Consider the following 22,038-nt stretch of genomic DNA (forward strand, 5'->3'; position numbering starts at 1 on the left):
ACAAATATGTTGCTCCAGTTTGACATGACTTTTTTTGCGGTGTGGGTCATTTTAGAAAAGGTTTCTACGAACGCACCACAACGTTTAGTTTACTATGATATGCTAAAATAGCATTATTCTAGAGTGTTTTGGATAAAACAGTGAATTAATCGTGTATTTAGGTGTTCTGAAGCACTACACTTGTAATATAACGTGAAAATATACTTTGAATAGTGTAAGAAGAGATTTTCCGGGATTGCAGACAAGTGACTTTAATTCCGGACATTGTTCTGAATCACGATGTTTTGTTTGATTAATAATTGGTAAATAAATTGAATGAAAGTGCAGAAAATTCTATCCTTCAATACCCAATCTTATTGTGTCCGCATGAATCCTGAGCCAGTAGAGGTCATTGAATCACATAATTATTGATTTTTTTTTTAATTTGCTTCGTAAATCCAACGTCTGCATCAAATTTTTTAATAAATGATCGTAAATGTGCATAAGAATTAATTCAAAGACACCTTTTGTCGATTTTATACCGGTATTTTATACAGGTGTCCGGAATTAGATTCATAAGTGTCCGGATTTGAAACCAAAGTATACGTCGACTGTCCGGATTTAAAGATCAGATATCCTTAACTATTTGAAAGTGTTTCATGATGTTCTCATAACTTCTAACTTAAAAATCATTGTGTATACCAAGATCTGGTATATTACTGTATGTGTCAATATCACACATTCATTTAAATAATAAAATACTTGTTCAAAATAGAATCCGTCCGGGTATTGATTCACCACAGTATTCCAATGCACAGTGTCGTAGCATGCGGTTAACCACCGCTAAGAGCTCCAGTCTCCAAGGGGCGCCAAAATGAATTAAAGCTAAAGCAAAAATTTTAGAAGATACAGTCGACTCTCCACATCTCGATATTTCTCCCTATCTCGATGTGATTTTCGTTCCCAATTTTCTCTCCGTATGTCGATATGCCCATTATCAAAGGTTACTAGACTAGATTTTAGAGATTCGAAACAATTTGCGAAGACGAAATGACATCTGTTTGATTTTAATTTTCCTGGTAACGGAGTGATTGTCAATCTAGTATTCGTTAAAAATTTGTTCTATGTCTCGATCTCTCCCTATCTCGATGGTCCCTTCAATATCGAGATGTGGAGAGGCGACTGTATAATGAAGGGCCTTATACGTCACAATAGAGTCCTAAAGCCCTGTCCCAATTTTAGTACCAAACGCTGAAGTTTAGATCAAAAACACATGTTTACTCAATTTTCTAATGTCTTCCATTGGTTTAAGTCCAAAAAACATTTTTTTATGTTTTTTTTTAGATTTTGTCACACCCCATGGTGTAGTAAATGGGCTAACAGTAAACTCAAATTTTGGGTGGATTTTGTTTTCCGTGTCCCTTCCGAAATGTCAGATAGGAACAACCCCAGTGTGAAAACTAAAACCCCTGTGGTGTTTTTGTCGACTAAGCGAATGTCAAAAATGATCAAAAGTGTCAAGGTTCATTTATGGACCCAATTTTTAAATTAAAGTTTTAACATTATATAGCCGTTATTTGAACGGGAAAAATTGCTAAAGTAGTTGCATTTACATGCTCTTTCGTATTATTAAATAAAAACAAGACTTCATTAAAAAATTTAGGACCCAATTCAAAATATATTCGTCGGTGCATTAAAAAAAATTGAACTGTTTCTGAATCGCTTTCAACAATGTAGGGTGCAGAACCACTTGGGCACTTCCATGATTCACTTTAGCATGGGGTTTTTTTTGCCGAATTGTCTGAAACTTTGCCATAAGAAGCAGAACGACGTAAGTTGTGGCCAAATATGTAGCTTTAAAAAAAACCCCACTGCCGAAGTGAATCAAAAGTGCCAAGAATAGGATCCGGCTCCTATGCCGAAAAGTTTGCTGGATTAGTAAATTAAACTTAGTAGATTCCTGATAGAAAGTTGATGAATCATAGACACTACGTTATTCTGTATAGCTTTGATAAATCTAAAAGCTCAAGGTGTTTCTGGAAATGATTCATGCTGAATTCTGGGCATAATTATCAAAATGTTTAGCAGGATTACACAGATTTAGCGCCCTATTTTATAAGTCGAATCGATCAAAAACGACTCGACTGGAGTCACAGTCGACCAACAATTTTGCTCGACTCGGCTCTGTCACTCGAGTTGATCGACAGTTGTCACTCTATGTGACTGGATTACTATGAGAGTCGACGGGTGACATCTGAAATATGCATGCTTACTTTGATCGACAGTGACCACAGACGAATCACATGAATCTGCTCGATTTACAAAAGAGACCCCTTACAGACAGTATTCTCACAGAAACCAGGACGCAAGAAATCCTAGAATGGGTCTTCACATAATACTTGGTGTATCAGACAGATTACGAGAAGGATTTCCAGTGGAATGGAGATTCTGAGATAATCCTGGACATAAATTTCACAGAGTTCTGAAAGAATCATAAGAAAGAATCTCTGATTATTTTATAACAATATTGTTATAAAATTTCTTCGAAACAGCATTTAACGCTGACTGACAATGACTTTGTTTAACAATTATTTAGGAATTGATCGTACACTAACGAATCCATCACTCTTTTTTCTCTCAAAATATTTCCTTGAGTAATATTTTTATTTTGTTTTGTAGGTAAATTCTTCCACCTACTTTGATACGCTTAACTTTATAATCTGTAATAAGGTGAATTTTGACGAAACTATCGATGATTTTTTTAAATTTTTTGCAAGTTCAGTTGCTGATTACTGCTGATTATTTTGAAAGAACACTTGATTTCGATCCTTCCAACGTTGCACGAATCAGTCTAATCTGCTTCGTCGGAAAACCATGTTCCATCATTATTTCCCACAACTCGTTTCTTTTAACTAAATCGTACGTCGCCTTGAAATCAATGAACAGATGATGAGTCTGCAAGTTGTACTCCCGGAATTTATCGAGGATCTTCGCAGGGTAAACATTTGATCCGACGTCGATCGGCCCTCACGAAAACCAGCTTGGTATTCGCCAACGAAGGGCTCTATATCTGTTGTCACGCATTCTGACATTATTTTGTACGCCGAATTGAGGAGCGTAATTGGCGCACTCCAATCTATGCCCTTTTGTGAAGAGAGGGCAAATGACGCCATCCATCCAGCTAGCAGGCAGTTCTTCTTCCTCCCATATCCTTAGTAGTATATAGTGAATTATTCTATGCAGCTGCTCACTACCGTGCTTGAGAAGTTCGGCCGGGAGCTCATCCTTCCCAGCAGCCTTGGTATTCTTCAGCTCTTTAATCACCTTCTTAACCTCATCTAGTGATGAAGGCTCCACAGCCTGACCATCGTTGTCGATGTTTCGAACGTTTCGAAGTGCTCTTTCCACCTGGCAGCTACCATCGTGTTATCTGTCAGCAAATTACCTTCACGGTCGTTGCACATGAGGGGAGACGGCGATGCCGCACGCCATTGACAGTTTCATAGAATCGTCGCATATCGTTTTGTTCCATAGAGTTTTGCGCCTCGGCTATCACATTCTCATCATACTCTTTTTTTCTTCCTGCGATGGATTCGCTTTTCAGCTGATCTTGCTTCCCTGGCCACGTTCTGGCCACGTTCTTCTCATTCGTCACCCTCTGGCACTCCTCGTCGAACCATCCGCTTCTGGGGCGTTTTCGAGCAGTACCTATCACTTCTCGCGCTGTTTCACTCACCACTCCATGGATTGCATCCCATAGATTGTTGAGGTTTTCGCTCACATTAACCTCACTTATCCGCTCGTCCAGCTTTTGGTGGTATTCAGCTGTAACACCGTCTGCTGAAAAGTGCTGAATATTGAATCGCATTGTTCGCTGTGGTCTTGAATTCGCTACAGTTGATAACCGCGCTCGAATTTTACCGAAAACGAGGTAGTGATCCGAGTCAATGTTAGGACCCCTGAAACTCCTAACATCGATGACATCTAAGAAATGTCGGCCATCCACCAGAATATGGTCTATCTAATTGCAAACTGAGAGAAACTCGCGAAGAGGAAAAATATCAACGTCATATGCAGCCCAGATTCCGCTGTCACGAAACGTCAAATGCAGCCCATCGTTTTTATGGTTGAAAAAGTGAAAAGTATTGTATTCAAAATAAACTATTATTAAAACCCTAAGTCAGCGGAGCAGTTTTTCCAAAAATGCTGATAAATCTAAACACAAGACTAGTTATTTATAAATTGAATAGATTATACACCCATAAGCTACATATACACCCATACTAACCTATAATTCAGATAGTGAGCCGTACTCAAACCCGGTGTAACTAGTGCGAAACCTCTAGATTAGTATTTTGAATAACCCTAATCCAAATCCTCCAGACCGTTGGAAAAGCCAAACACAATTAGATGTAAGTCCAGAAAGCTATGTAGCACACAAAATGTTAAGTGATGTAACTATTTTCAACTCCTATATAGCGATGCCCGTTGTGGAGAAGAAGCAACCCTTTCAATACCGACTTTTTCACTTTTTTTCAAAATTATGCTGATTTGTTGATTTAATATCGAGTAAGTTTTTTTTTAAGTTTTAAGTTTGTCTGAAAATATGTCCTTATGAGAAAATTTAATAAAATAATTAATTTTAGGCCCTGAAGAAAGTCCACTCCCGGACCGAAACGTAGGCGAAGATAACAAAGAAATCAACGCAATCGTTTTAATGACTGTGAAGTTATTTATAATGTCTGCTAAGTTTTCTGATATGAAATTTCACTCAAAATACTGTTTATACTTCGGTGTGATGCAAACGTAATAGTTTTTTTTTGCTGAGATGATCATGTGAGAGCTTGAACGGCTTGCGCAAGATTGATGTATACACTGAGTGAAATAAGAAAAAAACTCAGCCATCGCAGAAAAGGAAGACTGTCTCCGCGAGTCTCGTCTCAGGTTGCAAATATCTCCATTTGGATGCCTTTGTGCTTCCGAATATCCTTGCGTGCAAAGTAGGTGCTGCTGATGGCCATCCCCCTGGCAGAAGCGAAAGTCGCTAGTCGTAGTCCGTTGTCATTGGTAACGGAGTGAAGACTCTCCTTATCGATGATCGGACGGAAAAAGTCCTCTCCTTTGACCTGCGCATTCGCATCTCCGATGACGATTTTCACGTCGTGTTGTGGGCACTCTCCATAGGCCTTATCAAGGCCTTCATAGAACGCGTAGGAACAGGGAGGCAGAGGGGTCATGTCCTTTCCCCAGAGTCATCCAGGCTCCCTCCAGAATTTTAAATGATAATATATAAAAATACTAAAAATAATAATAATTTAGATAAGCAAAGGAAATTTATTGAAAAATCCCAGGCATACTTGTGTTTCCAAAATAAGCATAGCGGTAAAGGAATCTGTGGAGAAATAGCTTAGCAAGGATTTTTTTAGAATTTTATAAATAAATGTGTAAAGATCTTCCTTAAAACAGTACTCTACAAATAATTTTATAAATTCTGCAAAAAAAAAAAATATAAATTCTGCTTTTTGGTGTAATTGTGGGGAATCCAGTCTTGAAGAGATCAACGGTACAAGAAAAGTTCGTGCAAAAATACGTAAGTAATTCACCAGCATCCCTGATATGCAGAGCTATGAGACAAAATCACAAACAAATAAAATCAACGCAAATTTATGCAAATTTGTGATAATCGTGATTATTGCGAGCTACATTACTTCGGTAAACCAAGAATTTACTAGCACAGCACCCCCCCCCCCTAGGTCCCCTCCAGAAAAAAATCCAAGCTACCCCAATGATCAAATTCAAAACTTTTCCGTTATACCAAAGATGAAGGTAATGACCTATGATTAAGCTTTTTTCAATGTATATGATTTTTGCCAACTTGATGTGAAAACAGTGTCCTGTATGAATATAAATTTGAGTAACTGTACCAGCCACAGACAAACAAACGTAACACTCCGAACTTTTGCTTAAAAACACATCCTTCATTTCAAAGATTCATCGTCTGGTGGCTCTTCTTCTTCTTTCTGGCATTACGTCCCCACTGGTACAGAGCCTGCTTCTCAGCTTAGTGTTCTTATGAGCACTTCCACAGTTATTAACTGAGAGCTTACTGTGCCAATTACCATTTTGGCATGCGTATATCGTGTGGCAGGTACGATGCTACTTTATGTCCTGGGAAGTCGAGAGAATTTCCAACCCGAAAAGATCCTCGACCGGTAGGATTCGAACCCACGACCCTCAGCTTGGTCTTGCTGAATAGCTGCGCGTTTATCGCTACGGCTATCTGGGCCCCTATTGACTGTTGGCTCTATTGACTGTTTAACGAGAAACTTGCGACGATCAACGCGCCACCATAATTTATATAACGGAGGAAATTAGAACTAACTTGGACGTAATGATTTCGCAATTAGGAGGTTAAAATCACCTCCAAACACTAACGATTTTGCGGAGGGATGATGACGTTTGATTACGAATTGCATGAAACACGATCATCTGCTACAAGGCCTGCAGAATACGCTTGTGTGAAACGTCTAACATAAAGGAAAACGATATGCGCACCTCTAGTTGTGAGATATGTAACATAGAAGAATTTTGAAATGATCTTTTAAAGATTGATCGTTGAAAATTTCGTCAGTGTTACATCGGTTCATCTGTGTATCAGCAATCCCACACTTACCGGATCCCATTGCAAGCGGCTAACGGTAATTTCTCCGTTCAGGACGAAATAAACCGAAACGGGATGGTTTCCCTCGCGAAGCACTGTTCGACCGGCATTATAGTACCGATAGCCGGCACAAGTTGCCAACTGCTCCCGCGCCTCCATCGGGAATCGGGACAAACATTCCAGACGGCGAAAGATGTCGGCTAATTTTGCTCTCTGTTCCGCGGTTCGACTTGCCGGAGCTTGATTCAGGATCATTTTGTCCTATGGGTTTTTGTAAAAGTTAATATAAATCGATATAAAAGGACGATTTTGAATCATACAAAAATAGTGAGCAATCCTTTCCGTCCCTTTCGGCGCACAATGATGGCAATATTACGCCGGGCATTATCCCCCAGCTCCTGGTCCTCGAGCTCGGACAGCCAGTAGTTGTTAACTATTACCGTGCGAACCAGACTGCGAAATTGGAACCGCACGAATGCACGCCTTCGCTTCTTGTCCTCCTGTGGAGATTGGTGTCATTTGTAAGACATATGACTTATATCAAGATAGATAACCTACTTCCGCTTTTTTCTTGGAAGCCATTTTTCAAATTTTCAAATGTTATGCTTCCTCTCAAAGCTTTCACATTAGCTTCTCAACAACCATAACGCTGCGCCTACCACGATTGAAGCAAACATGTTCCACTCAAAAAAAAAATACTCGAGATTGTATTATTTAAATATTATGAGGTTGATCTTTTAAATTTCGTTACGAAATTTAAACATCTGCCCCATAGTGCGATGAAAGCGAACAAGCGAGCAAAAGCGAAGAGCTTCTTCGACGGAGCTTTTTAATCGACTATTTCGAGTTTCCGACGCCGACCGCCGCGGACCGCCACTGGAAGGAGATCGATTTTTTTAAACTGTCAGCCACGTGTTTGCGCGTCGTTTGTTTTGCGTAAAGTGAGTCACGTTTTTGAGCGGAGGTATGTCCTCTACGTTTGGAGAAACCACCAAGAATATCTACTCGACGCTACTGACCGAGTGCCACTTGGAGGGCCTCAAGCAGGAACTTTACTTGCGCGAACGGATTGTGATCTTCGTGCAGCGTACGGAACTGTGGAACCGAATCAAACAGTACTGTTTAGAATTTCACGAGCGTTTCGTGGAAAGTGGGTGCAATCCGGATTTACTGCTGGGGCCACTTATTGTTACGCTGAACATCGGTTACGAGGCACTGAAGAAGTTTGGTAAGTGGTAAAATGTTCTACTTTCATAATTTGAATTATATACATATTTACTCTTTCTCAGACACCGGCCTATTGGACGATTTCGTACGGGAACCGATCTACTACGAGAAAGCCTTCCGGGAGGTGATTCTCAGCATTGCGAATTCATTTTTTGAACAGTTGGAGCGTTCGTTCAGAATTCGATTGGAGCAGATTCATTGCCGACTGAGAACCAAGCTGCCGCTGGAGGAACCATACCTCTTCCGAACGCAACCGAATAACGTATCGATTGGACTGACTGCGTTTCGGTGCGTTGTGCAGGGCTACAGCTCGATACAGAAGTACATGTGAGTAGATTTTAATTCGATTTATCATTTACGTATCTTGAGTTTCATTACTTCCTATTAACGAAAAACGGGTGATTGTTAACCTTAGTAAGGACCTTGGGTCTTTTTCGACAAATTTCAAAATTCAACTTATGATTGAAATAACCTAGCAATTTGAAACTTTCTGACATTTTTTTTTTTTTTTGTGAGAAATTTTGTTTTGGCGGAAACAAAAGTTTTGAATGACCACTAGCTTCCATAACAAAAGCTACAAATTGTGACTTAGGGTCGTTTTCGACCCGAAAATTCAAACAGCTCGCAAAAATCAGTGTGTTGATCTAATTTAGTTTTGTTAGGCTGTCACACATGCCTAGTTTCGGAAACCCACTCGGAGATCCGGATTTGGTCCCGGTGGCCACCGGAAACCTGCTACATCTGAAAAAAGTCCCTCTTCGACGACCTGTAGTTTCGTAACTAAACAAGTAATCTGAACCGCCCTGTTGAATAGGAATTCACGTGGACTGTGAATAGAGATTCTCAAATCACTTAGTTATTCATACACGGTTCCGGAAGCCCGGAACATCCGAAAAGTAAGTTTCCATCGCAGTTCTGTATATGTAATTCACATAGGTACTGTTCGGGTGATGGATATTTTGGCATTATTTTTTTCTGTAATAAGGAACCAATTACCGGCGCACATTCCCTGAAAAATTCAAAATAATCCGAACGTCATTGCTACGTGAAAAATCATGTAGATCATTCCAAATTCATTCTGCGTCTACTTTTGACTCACACCTGACTAAGATGAAGATCACTAAGCCATTCATAACCACCAAATAGTGAATCGGTAATTGTTACTGAGACTACCTATCGCATTTACGTGAAATTCACGTAGGTGCCTAAGTTCGTTTTGACATCTGCATATTGTACGTACATTCAGTGTTGAGCTCAAATCCTAGGATGGCGCCCGCTTGAGTTTTTGAAGACCTTCAGAAGCTGCTGAACTTTAAACTCTATGTAAGATTGATTTCAAGGTAAATATGCTTTGAATACCGAAGAATCCCTGCATTGAAGGGATTGAACTTCTCAATCAAGTTCAACAAATCACAGAAACCTCGAAAATCGATATATAAGTCATCTGAAATGCTCGATTTGTTCAGAAGATTGTGAACTGCATTATGTTATAGGAGCTGTCTATTAATATGAAATATTGTGGTTTCTAGAAAAAACCTTTCAAAACATTTTTGTTCGAATTTTATGGGCTAAATACATTTATCTATAAAACCATGAAATATATTTGAGAAAAATTCGCGAGTAAGGTAGAAGATAAGGAAATTTAATTGAGACCATAGTACAGACAAAAACTTCATAAAATTATGTCTGGGTTTCAATTTTTAGAAACTTTTATGAAAAAAGTCTCGTTTTGAAAATAAGTGGGGTGTTAAGGAATTATCTATTCTAACTTTTCTAAGTAATCAAACTCATTAAATTTATGCCGTAATATATTTCAATATCGGTTTGAGTTGTTCCGTCAAGTTGAACTACAATGTAAAGTTAAGGGATCTATTTAGTATGTCACTAAATATCTCCAAAAATGACTTATTTCAAAATTTGGTAAAATTGGTAGGAAAACCTAAATAAAAACTGATTAATGTGAACATGGTTTTTTATGATAATATTTTCATAAGTTGTTCCATCACATTGGAGAAAAGTTTGCATATAGGAATGATTATCTTATTTGAAATGGTTTTGGAGCTATTAATTCTTTTAAGTTTTGAGATTTTTTGGCGTAATTTCGGTCCACGGGTTACATAATAAACAATCGTTTTGATTGAAGCCGACGTTTCGAGCATTTATTTGCTCATCTTCAGGGCAAACTACAATTTACAAAAATATATACTATTTGTCTGGTCAAGTTCGAAACATTAATTAATACTACTTACATCATTGATTTGTTTTTAAGTCAAGTAGGTTTGGACAAACATTGATTGAATTTGAATTGAACACTGCAATTACAAATAAATTTCGGACATAATAACTTAACTCACATAATTTTAATTTGAACGGAGCACAAACTTACACAGCTTTCACCCGAGCACATCTAAACAGGTTTGACCTAAATTACGCAAATAAATCTCAAAATCAGTCTAGACGGTCGATATTCCATCAAATTCTTTAAGTATTACCTAGGTCCTAGATAAACAATCATAGTATAAGGTTATTTCCGAGCTTTTTTTGGAAAATATATAGTGTGCGGTATAATGTGAGCGATTTCTCTCTGTATTGGAAACTTTTCGTTAGGATTGTTCCCGATCATGCCACTGGGTGTTACATGCAAATCCGTTATTTGGTGTGGTGCTTTATTTAGAAGGCAAATTGGACACTTACCCTATTCACACTTAAAGCTTGTTGAAATTATCCATCTTTTGACAAGTCATGACAAGATTGCTCTGCACTGTTCTAGAATACGAATACTGCATATAAGTATAAAAATCTTTTCAAGACAATTGTGCGATGCACTGATAGCTTGTTTGAAAATAGAATCAATATGTATGAGAGATTTAGCAGTTAAAATAAAATGATTAGCGTTTTCAGGAGTTCCAACTTGAATTATATTGAAGTAATATCATCTTTAGATTTAACAAGACCTTTAGAGTTGAAGGGACACATCAACGATGTTGACCAAAATAATATTTTTTTGCTGTTGGCAAAATATAGTTTTACAGTTAACTCTCCCTTACTCGATATTCCGTATCTCGATATCGAGTTAGAGAACCATAGTAAAAGTTGGTATTCATGGCTACCTCGATGATCCCTTGGATCGCAGATACAATGATTTTGTGTTCTGTAACTCGATACCTCCATAACTCGATGGTCCCTTCAATATCGAGTAAGGGAGAGATGACTGTACAGGTCGGACTCGATTATCCGGAGTATCGATTTTTTTTTTCACTCCGGATAATCGAATTCTCCGGATAATCGAATCACTAAGAAAAAAAATTGAAATCTTCGATAAAAGAACATAAATATAATCTTTTTTCGTTGTTTTATCTATACGATGCGGTGGCGTAGCCAAAATTTTTTTCTAGGAACAGTAGAGGTCTTTACAAGAAAAAAACAAATTTTTATCAGCATACACAAAAAAAACACTTTTTCAAACCCTCCTTTTCTCAAATACGTTCAAAACTGCAAAACCATTCATATTGTATATTGCAATACCAATTTATCCCAGATTTATGCATAAAAATTGAAAAACAAGAACATCAAAAAACAAATTCCGGATAATCGAGTCTAAAATTCCGGATAATCGAATCCCGGATAATTGAGTCCCCGGATAATCGAGTCTCCGGATAATCGAGTCCGACCTGTATATACAAAGCTCAAATTCCTTAACACCCCATTTTGCATTTTCGTCAAAAATCACACATTTTTATGATTATCTCAGAAATCTGCCATATGATCGTCTTTATTGTAATTGGCTTTTGATATACATGTCGGGAGAATGGTAGGACTGTATTTTGTTCAATTATTGGCATACTAGAAGTTGCTCGAATTTTAAGTGGATTTTTTTTCATCCCTTAACACCCCATTTTACGGTACTTCATGTTTTATAACTGATTTATAACCTCTATCAATTATAGCACGCGAAGGCTACAACAAGACAGACCAAACTCACAAAATTTGGGAAACATGATTCAAAATGTTCGAGTTGAATATTAAAACATCACAATCTTTTAATTTTGTTTACATTTTCCAATTGCGCATTACTTTTCTTCCAAAGCCTGTTAGAAATAAGGTTGGTCTTTATTTAACTGTAAATGTTATTTAATGCAAAACCATCTATGTCCTATTGAAATGCTATCGTAAAGGCTATTGGAAAATCCACGTAACTCTTACATGTAGCGCCGGTGGAATGGACGATGTTCATAAGTTCTGGGCTACCTATGATTCGCGTAAGAGCTACGTGAAAAGTGCGATGGAAAAAACTACGACTGTTTTCACGTAACAATGACGTTTGGATTATTTTGAGTGAAGGAATGTAAAAAACATATCCCGAATCGAAATAATTTTGATCTCATTCTTCAAACTGATATTGAAAATTTGTTCTTAAAATTTTGTAAACCAGTCGCCATAGCTCGATATCAGGAAATATGTATTTAAACAGGATTAAAACTAGTTCTTTGACATGAAACAAAACACATTCATCAGCAAAATGACGCTACTGATCAACATGGCGTCGTGACAAACTCTAATTATAAAATGTAATTAGAATAAGGTAGGGCAAAAGTTCGACCTTAATGAAATAATAAATATTTCCAGAAAAACTTTAGCCGATGAAAGGAAATAAATACCACACAGTGGACGTTCAACGTAATGGCTACAGTTATGCTGAACAATTTTGTGTCAAAATTTTAATTTATTATTAATTAGAACAGTTTTAAAATTGATTGTCTTTACCTTCCTACGGTGTTTGGGGTCAATAGGACCCGAAACGCACTTTCAAAACGCCATAACTTTTATTTGTTACTTCCTATTGTTATGAAATTTGGTGACTTTAAATCTTTTGTGGAAAATAAGAGTTTCACGTTTGAAAAAATGTTTGTAGGACAATTCTGAAGGGCTGGAAAAAAAAAGTTACGTTTAAGGTGTTCGTGTCATATCGACCCGGATTTGACATACGTATTTCGCAGCCGTTTTTTCACCAAATATAAATGTTTTTGTTCTCAAAATTAACGTCAAGGTTTATATTTTGTAAATCTTGGTTTTGTTGGACTTGGCCGCTCAGAACAGGTGCCAAAGGGACCTAGGTTTGGGAATTTTTTCAAGAGCATTTGTAAGAGCAAAATACATTTGTTGTGAATTGTGAAACATAGTATTTTGTCTAAAATGCATTGAAAATGGTATCTAATCAACTGGTTAGTTGTTCAAGGCACTACTGGTTACCAAATGACCAAGGAACATTTCCGGAGGCCATTTGACGGTTTCCAGGACATCCGGAGTAGTGGTTAATTTATGTTTTCGGTGAAACCAAGCGGCACATCATAATTTGCAAAAAAAATAACAAATTGATCCAAGACGTTGCTATTTGAGTATGGCAACATTGACCATATGGATTCCTATGGCAGATTCTTGAGTTCCCTGCGGGTCCTGGGAAGTGGCCAATTTATTCATTTGATAGAACCACATCATGCGATCTGTCAAAATTTTCAGATTTTCATACAGAATTCATTAGAGACGCCTTCAGTTATCTAAGGCAATGTTGGCCACCTATTGGTTCCGTAACAGATTCCGAAATTCCCGGAGAAGTGATCAATTCTTGTATTTAATGCAATCATATCATGCGACACATCAAAATTTTCAGAATTTTATACAGAATTCATGAGATACTCACTTAGTTATCTAAGTCAATATTGGTCAACACAGTGGTTCCGTAACAGGTTCCAGAATTTCCGGATAAATGACCAATTCAGAAATTTGGCTGTGCAGTACATCAAAATTTATTGAATTTCATACAGAATTCATCTTAAGGTTTGAAAGCTACAGTCAAATTCGATGGAAGAATAAAGAACAATTTCAGGGCAGGAGACTCCTCGACGCGGTTGCGACAATCCATCGCCGAAGTCCTACGGAAAGATTATGCAGCACATCAGTGACGCTATACAGATGGCTCTCTCTCTCTGCGCAAGGGGTTGGAGTAGGCATCGTGAACGACGAACTCGCGGTAAGCCTCAGTCTGCCCGGACAAAATTCGATTTTTTTCGCCGAAGCCGCGGCTATTTTCTCTGCCGTAACTAAACCAACTCGCCTGATCGTCATAATTACCGACTCAGCAAGTTGCTACTTCGCCCTTCAATCGGAAGCTCCCCGTCATCCGTGGATTCAGGGAATAATCAGACATGCATCTCCCGGGGTCACTATCATGTGGGTTTCAGGGCACTGTGGCGATCCGTGTAATAACACAGCCGATCACCTGACAGGGTCCGGTTTCACTGGCCGGCGTTATACAACAACGGTGCCCCTGGCCGACATCCGACGTTGGGTTGAATCAACAGGGTGCCGAATATGGCAGACAGAATGGACTAACTCACGAGGTGCCTACCTACGAAAAACGAAACAAAGCGTTGATGCTTGGACTGATGGATCTGTGGCCAGAGTGAGGAGAACCCCTAGAGAGTGGAGGGAACCCCGGGAGAGTTGGGAGTAGAAAGAGAGAGAGGTGAACAGTTTGAGAAGAGAAGCGTGAAATAGATTAGTGAAATTGAAGATAAAACTAAATGAAATATAAAGAAAGTGAATTGTACTATTGAATTTATTAATAAATAATAAGTATTAGAACTAAAGGTTGATTAAAGTGGAAAAAAACCTTGGAAATAGTTGAGTGATGAGAGATGCAAACTAGTAATTATAAAGTGACTAAGTAACAATTGGCAGTAACCGTAGCAGTAACATAAAGACGACATTGAAACATCAAACATAACTAAGTGATTAAATCGATACTAAGAGCGAATGGACTACATATGCGATCATAGACATAACCTGAAAGCTATCCAAGCTTTATAAGAGATGTGAGACGACATGCGAAAAACAGTGATAACGAGAACTGTCAACGTGGCGTAGCAAAAGACGAAGAGAAAGAGAAAAACAGATAAATAGGCCTTTTCATGTGACAGATCCGTCTATGCATTTGTTTACATCGGTGGAGGACCGGTGCTAACACGGGCTTGTCATTTTCATAGAAGAAATGTCAAAGTGCTTCCCGATCAGCTGATCTGAGACGTCATTTGAATAGGCCTATTGGTATTTACGTAAAGAACACAACAGAGATCCCGATAGAAACCGATTTGACGGAGCAAAATATATTGATTCAAGGCTTACGTGAAAGCCAAAGAAGGGACCTTTGGATCTTCAAAATGTTTCCAAACTCAAACTTCTACATCAGCGGCATCCCACCCTGGGTATATGGTAACTTTCAAGGGAATTTGCCGATGACCGATCGGAATTCAACATTACGGGAACCAATAATGCCTCCTCCGTTCCGGTCTCAAGATGTCGAACCTGGTTTCTTAAGACCACCAATGCCTCCCCGCGATAACTACCGGAACCTATTGGCTGGGAGCACTCCACAGGCGATTGAAGATCAGGCAAGCGGTGTGTACAACACTATGAGTGGACAATTCAACATTAGTGCAGCACAGCAAGCGGAACAACCGGAAATATCGGGCCAAGTTAACACGCAACGAAACGAATCTGGAGAAAAAAAAGGGCCCACAGCGACGAACAACTGACGATGATAGAAATGGTGACAATACCGGTGGAGGCGTTGATGGGGACGACGAACGAACGCCGTTACAGACAGATCCAGCTGTATTACAGTCGATCCGAAAATTAACAACGGCAGTAAAATCACTGGGCCGGCGATTGTCAGACATCCAAAATTTTCAATTCAACGGGATGGTTATATCAGGAAGAATGCCTGGAATTGCGGCACCCGGATTGATAACGGGGAATACGGCTTCGGGAAGAGTACCAGTAGGATGTAATGCCTCAGCTTGGCCTGGTAATACCGGTATTCCCACAGGGTCGGGATTGCCCGGTTGGTACAGCGGGGTAGGCTACGGAGCCATTGGAGCATCAGTGCCGGCTTTGAGCAGAAGTTTGGTGTCCAACACTCTACTGAAACCCAAGTTCAACGGGAACTTCAAGGACTGCCACCCGGTCGAGTTCTTGCAGGAATTACACGTCTATTGTGATAATCGTGGACTACAACCGGCAGAGCGGCTGCAAATGGCATTATCATGCTTGGAAGGAGAAGCAAGGACGTGGGCTCGAGGATTTGGATACCTGTTGGCAGATTATGGAAAATTTCAACAACACTTCCGAGAGCAGTACTGGGGTCAACGCGCTCAACGACTCGTTCGAGATGAATTAATGCATGGAACGTATGATTTTCGACATGGACTGAAAATGACAGATTACTTCTTAACGCTAGTTACCAAGGCACGGTATCTGGACCATGCTCCTCCGGAGCGTGATTTGGTTATACAGTTAAGTAAACACTTTCCACGCAATATAGCATACCTGCTTCATACATGTGTAGACATTGCCAGTGCCTATTCGTTATTGCAAACTGAGGATCAATACAGTGGTGGAAGGAATATGATACCTAATCGTTCATCCCAAAATTCTTGGCGATACCGACCGGAGGATAAAGCAAAATCAGCACGTTACAGTAACGGTGTCCGGCCATTTGGCCGAACGCCGTTTGGCCGAATGCCGTTTGGCCGAACGCCATTTGGCCGAATGCCATTTGGCCGAAAGGGTCATTTGGCCGAATGCCGTTTGGCCGAATCATGAACAAAAAAATTTGCTACAACGCTGATGTATAGGATCCATAAGTGTGACCCAATAACTGATAAGCTAATAAATATGTCGATTTTTATTATGTGACAGGACGTCATGTTTGCCACTATATGAGCTCCAAGAGAATGATAACATCGAACCTTTAATTCAGGACGAAGCTGTGGACAACACACTTCGCGTCAAGACTTTGAGGTGATGATTGAAATGCCACTGGATTACCAACGGTGTAATAAGGTTTCAAGTGTTTTTAATAATTTCATCAGATATTTTTCCTTCTTTTAAACAAAGGCTATTCTTTCGAGTTATACTGGTTCCATAGTTTAGCTTATATTTTAATTGGGATTTTTTTTCTTCTTTCAATAATCGGTAAATCTTTGTAGTTGAAATGATTATATGCATTACACTTGTTTTAATTTTCATAAATGATTTTTCCTTCTTTTGATTTTGGCTTTTCTTTCAAGAGAGAAATATTTTTCATAGTTATTGGAATTAAAGCTTATAATAAGTTTAATTAAAAACATATTTTTTTAGCTGATGAAATGATTATATGCATTACACTTGCTTAAATTTTCATAAGAGATTTTTCCTTCTTTTGATCATAGGCTTTTCTTTCAAGAGAGAAATATTTTTCAAAGTTATTGGAATTAAAGCTTATAATAAGTTTAATTCAAAACATATTTTTTAAGCTCAAGGGTTAACTTAGGTGAGATGTTATTCTCCTCCAAGATTAAGATTACAACATGAGAACTGAACACTGCACCGTTGCTTGAGTATTGCAATTAACGACTCGACGAACACTTACGTCAATAAAGCACACTGTTTTTCCGTTTTGAAAAGAAGAAGCCAGGACTTGTTGATGCCAGAATTATGACATATATGAGTGATTCCAAGCAACAGCACCAAAATTTGGTAAATTTTTTAATTCATTTTTTTCTATTGAGCTGAAACTTTGCACAGTTTTCCAGTTCCATCTTAATCGTCCTTTTCCGATATCAAATCTTCAAGTTGAGTCACGACTAACTTTTCAAAAGGGTGTATGTGGAAATGGTTCAAAAATATTCAAAAAGCTGCACAGCAAAAACGGTTCGTTCGATTGTTAGACAACTAAAGAAACAAAGTTAGACAACTAAATAAAGATTCCAAAAAAAATACACACAGTAAAAAAAAAATTTTTTTTGCATTAAAAAACATAATTTTTGACACAAAAACTCAAATATCTCAAAACCCTATCGGAATACCAACGTCATTTTTTGAGGGAAAACGGTCCATTATATTAGCTATCTACCATAAAAATTTGGTGATGGTAAACCAATAAACAAAAAAGTTATGACATTTCAAACATGTCACAATTTTCACATTTAGTAGAAAAAAAAATTTTTTTTTCGGTGTAAATTATTACGGGAACCGCAGTTTGTTGCTGATTTTATTGTTAAGTGCCTTGCGTGAATTAAACAAGTCGTTTTCATGTATTCATTAGTATTATGTATATTATATGTATAAATATTATGTATATGTATAAATATTATATGTATATGTATATATGTATAAATTAAAATGAATTAACAGATTACACGAAAATAAAATTTTTTTTACCAGGTTTTTTTTTTAGAGTATGATCGATGAGTTTCTAAATGTTATATATAAACTTTAAAAGTTTTGGATTTGGGTATGCGTTATGAGATCATGAAAACATTTTATTAATACTTATTTATTTATTTATTGTTATTCAATTTTTTTACAATATCGAACACTTTTGCATCATTATCAGTACAGTTCGAGTATAGTTTTGCTTTAATTTTATTTTCTGACAATGGAATGAAACAGTGAAATTTTTGGGTTCCTTGGATCGTTTTCGCGTTATTATATTGCTCGCTGAGCTCTGATGCCGTTAATTCGAACTCTTCAGTAGTAGTAAAACAAAATGATAATTTTGTTAAATCTTCTTCTTTTCTGCGATTCGCCCAATCAAATAGTTCTTTTGCAGTTTTAATTGGATGCTCACGTTCTTTGGCTAAACTTGCTTTTGTGGCCATGCGCTTTATGGTTCCTCCAATAGCATCACAAGGACCTTTGCCATGTGACGTAGCAAAGAAATACCATTCTGCATCAATTCCGTACTTTGATTCAAATTGACATAGGCTCGAAAAATTCTTACGGTTTTTGTACTGCGATGCTGCTCCATCAGACATGAAATATATCTTTCTGATTTCTTTATCCTTATCAACGCGTAAAAAGTTAATCATTTTGGCAATGAACAAGTTTACAGATACTGAGTCGTGTCTTAAATCTTCGGAAATTACAATAAAACTAAAATGTTCAATTTGCGTACTTCCATTGAAATAAATAACGAATGGATGAATTGTAGCTTGTTGTACGTTCCAGTGATGGGACTGCACTTCATCTTGCAATACAAAGCTATAGTTTTCAGAAAAATCACAAATGTTTTAATAAAGTCGTGAGGAATTAAACTTTCTAATTTCAAGCAAAAAAATGACACAAACTCATCTACAGGTTTTACAATAGTTTCTAGGTCACACCTATCCGTGGTCACCCATTGCTCAAATGATAACTGATCAATATAATTTTCTTCAAACTCAGCGAATAAAGTATTTTCCAATGATGAAGAATCTGGACAATCCGAACAAGATCGTAGATAGCAATTTGATGTTGTATTTTCACACAAAAGACTACCAGTTAACATTTCAATATCCTTTGATAAATTGATTCTTTTCAAACTATGTAAGATTAGGTTAATATTTTCGTGTGTTGTGCATACACAAACATTATGTGTTCCTGAATTGGATAGAAGCTTGCATTGCCTTGGACGAAGGCTTGCAAATGAGGAAAAACCTACCTTAATATTTTCGTTAATTTCCTTGAAGCGTGTATACGCTTCTTTCAAAGTAGTCATCATTAATCGTTTTTGGATTGCTTGACGCTTTCCATCTTTTTTTACAGATACATAATCTTTTTGGCCAGGCATAGCTCTACTTACTTCATCGTCTTCAAAATATTGAATTATTTTTTCTTTTGTCTCATCTGTTAATGAAGTACTCGACCTAGCAGTTTTGGTTGCAAGACAGTTATTTTTGAATTGTTTTGCCTCTTTTGCTGTATTTCTATTGGTTTTGAACTCATCAATGGCGTCTTGAATAGACCACGAGCTTGGCAGCATCGACAAAATCAATAATTTTTCTTTCCTTGTCGTGGCTAGATTCGAGAACCTTTCCTTCATATTCATAATTACCTCATCGTAGTCTGTATTTTCCACATCCTCAGGTCCTAATTTGAAGAGGTTTCTTCGTACAGCTTCGTTGATTTCACGGTATTTTTTCTCGGGATAATTGACGTAACCCATCTTCGTCCATTTAATCGCTTTCGGTGAGATTTCGTAGCTCTTTCGAACACTTTTTTTCTGCAAACGGCCTGCAACAGTTGAGAAAGCGACTGTAGTATCGGTTCCCGAACCAAACTTCCTGAATCTCGATCACGGCAGGGTCACAGCGGCAACCAAGAATTCCGGATCCCAAATCCATCCGCCTGCTTACGTGGTCCTCTTCACCCTCTCTGTTCACGCGCAATCCTCCTTTTTCTCCTCCGCTGTCATCACCCACCCAAAGTCATCGATTATAGGTGCGCCTGTTGAGTGTGTTTGATAGTAAAGGTAAACCAAGACCCTACATCCCTCCTTTACTTTAAAAGAAGAAGCTGAATGTAGTAAATAAGTTCATGTGACATGTATTCACAACATTTACATATTATATGTAAACATATGATCTCGTAAATGATATCGAATCAATCCGTATTTCATGCTTCTCTGAATGCTATTCTAAATCAGTCATAGAACGATACAATATTGTCCTCATATTCATTCGTAATATACAATTTAGTTTTACTATAAATAACAGCACAATTTCAATACACGTCCAGTCCTTCGTATTTTTTCTTTTTTTCTATGTTAAGTGACATATTTAGTGTATGTATAGTGTACATTGAAGGAAAGACTAGCAAAACATAATATAAATCGCTATACAAGCAAAAATGGTGAATCAAAACTTACACTGTAATGGATAGACACCTGACGGAATCTATATTTGACATTGGATATTAAACATCCAGCTACCAACAGTTTTTAACAATCTCGGGGTAAACACCGTTTGATATATGTAAAGGCAAGCTAAGTATATTGTGGCGATAATTTTGAATCCCCATCCCGCAGTTGCGGTAGCGCGCAGACTATATACGCGCAATTCAAACGCAAGGTCGAAATTTAAGTAGGCTTGGACTTTTTTCTTCTTCTTTAAGGACGCAAATATTCTGTATTTGCTAAATCTGCAACATTTGGTGTTTGTTGGCAGTTTCAGACATACGTGATTTTTTAAGGGTATCTTGACATAATATGCACAATATGTTAAAATAAGTAAATCCATTAAACTTCAATAATGTGGGTCTAATCTGTGTGGTTCGTTCATGAATGGAAAATAGCACAAATACTGAAATCAAATCTACCTAACGAACTTTCAAATCGTCTACCGATCTGGTAGACCAACTAACACATAGGAGCTAATTCATACGAGGAAAATACAATTTAAAGAAATCTTTTTTTTTTTTGAAAGCTCTGTTTAACAACGTTGACCACAAAAGTTCAACCCATTGGACGCAGTGGCTTAACATAGACTTCTGAACTTTGTCATGAAACATGGCATGAATCAGCACGCGAAAGGATATATTTTTTATTTAAGAATAAGGAAAGTAAAGAAATCTATGAAATTATCGGTTGAAACAATTTAGGAAAATATCGTGTCAATAGCTGCAAACTTAAAACAATTGTAGTACAACTATACACAAAAGCTAACGCATTCTAGAGTTCCAGCAAAATGCTTCAAAATTTCTCATTAAACATACATACACTACAACTCCAATTAAATTGTGTATATCAATTGTCATTAGCCAATTTGGATGCTGTTGAAAATTAAATAACTGCCATTATGACCCGAGTTTCAACAGAGCATAACAAAGCTAAAAACCGATGATCAAACCATTTCCAAGTATCATTTGATCGAATTATACCGCATAATCCAAACATGAATAAATACTGGGTGAACTGCATTATGATATAACACTTTGCAGAAAGAACAAATACAATAATCCCAAACATTAATAGTTGTAGAAATTAGTTGCTTGGTTTCTTTTTTTTTTTATTCATATGTTATATTAATACAACTATCTTTTGTAAATATTGTAGCGGTCAGGAGTTTTGTATATATTTTGTAAATAGATTCCGTTATAATATTTGTAAATATTGTCCAAATGCGGATATAAATTAAGTTGTAAATATAGTAAATGTACAGTAGAATAAGTAAATTCAAATTTTAAGAAATCCCTTAGCGTAGGCAATTACAAGTTGCGAACATTTTGCTGAATCTCTCCTAGGGCGGGCTTATCGGTTTTTTCGAAAGGTTGGAAAGGGACAGCTGCACTACCATCGTGCCGAGTTATCCTTC

General features: G+C 37.6%; 2 protein-coding genes across 2 annotated transcripts in view; one reads left to right on the plus strand and one right to left on the minus strand.

Annotated features, from left to right (window-relative positions):
- Nucleotides 1-7,296, minus strand: part of LOC5571992 — a 33,722-nt gene extending 26,426 nt beyond the window's left edge. The window contains exons 1-3 of the mRNA XM_021843367.1: nt 7,199-7,296; nt 6,961-7,140; nt 6,653-6,901 (exon numbers count right to left, since the gene is read on the minus strand). Coding sequence (XP_021699059.1) covers nt 6,653-6,901; nt 6,961-7,140; nt 7,199-7,222 — 453 coding nt within the window. The 5' untranslated portion in view covers nt 7,223-7,296. The remainder of the gene's footprint in view (nt 1-6,652; nt 6,902-6,960; nt 7,141-7,198) is intronic.
- A 310-nt stretch (nt 7,297-7,606) lies between these two features.
- Nucleotides 7,607-22,038, plus strand: part of LOC5571994 — a 45,399-nt gene continuing 30,967 nt past the window's right edge. The window contains exons 1-2 of the mRNA XM_001660047.2: nt 7,607-7,868; nt 7,930-8,194. Coding sequence (XP_001660097.2) covers nt 7,607-7,868; nt 7,930-8,194 — 527 coding nt within the window. The remainder of the gene's footprint in view (nt 7,869-7,929; nt 8,195-22,038) is intronic.

Source organism: Aedes aegypti, chromosome 1 (genome assembly GCF_002204515.2).
Source record: "Aedes aegypti strain LVP_AGWG chromosome 1, AaegL5.0 Primary Assembly, whole genome shotgun sequence".
NCBI classification, from domain to species: Eukaryota; Metazoa; Arthropoda; class Insecta; order Diptera; family Culicidae; genus Aedes; species Aedes aegypti.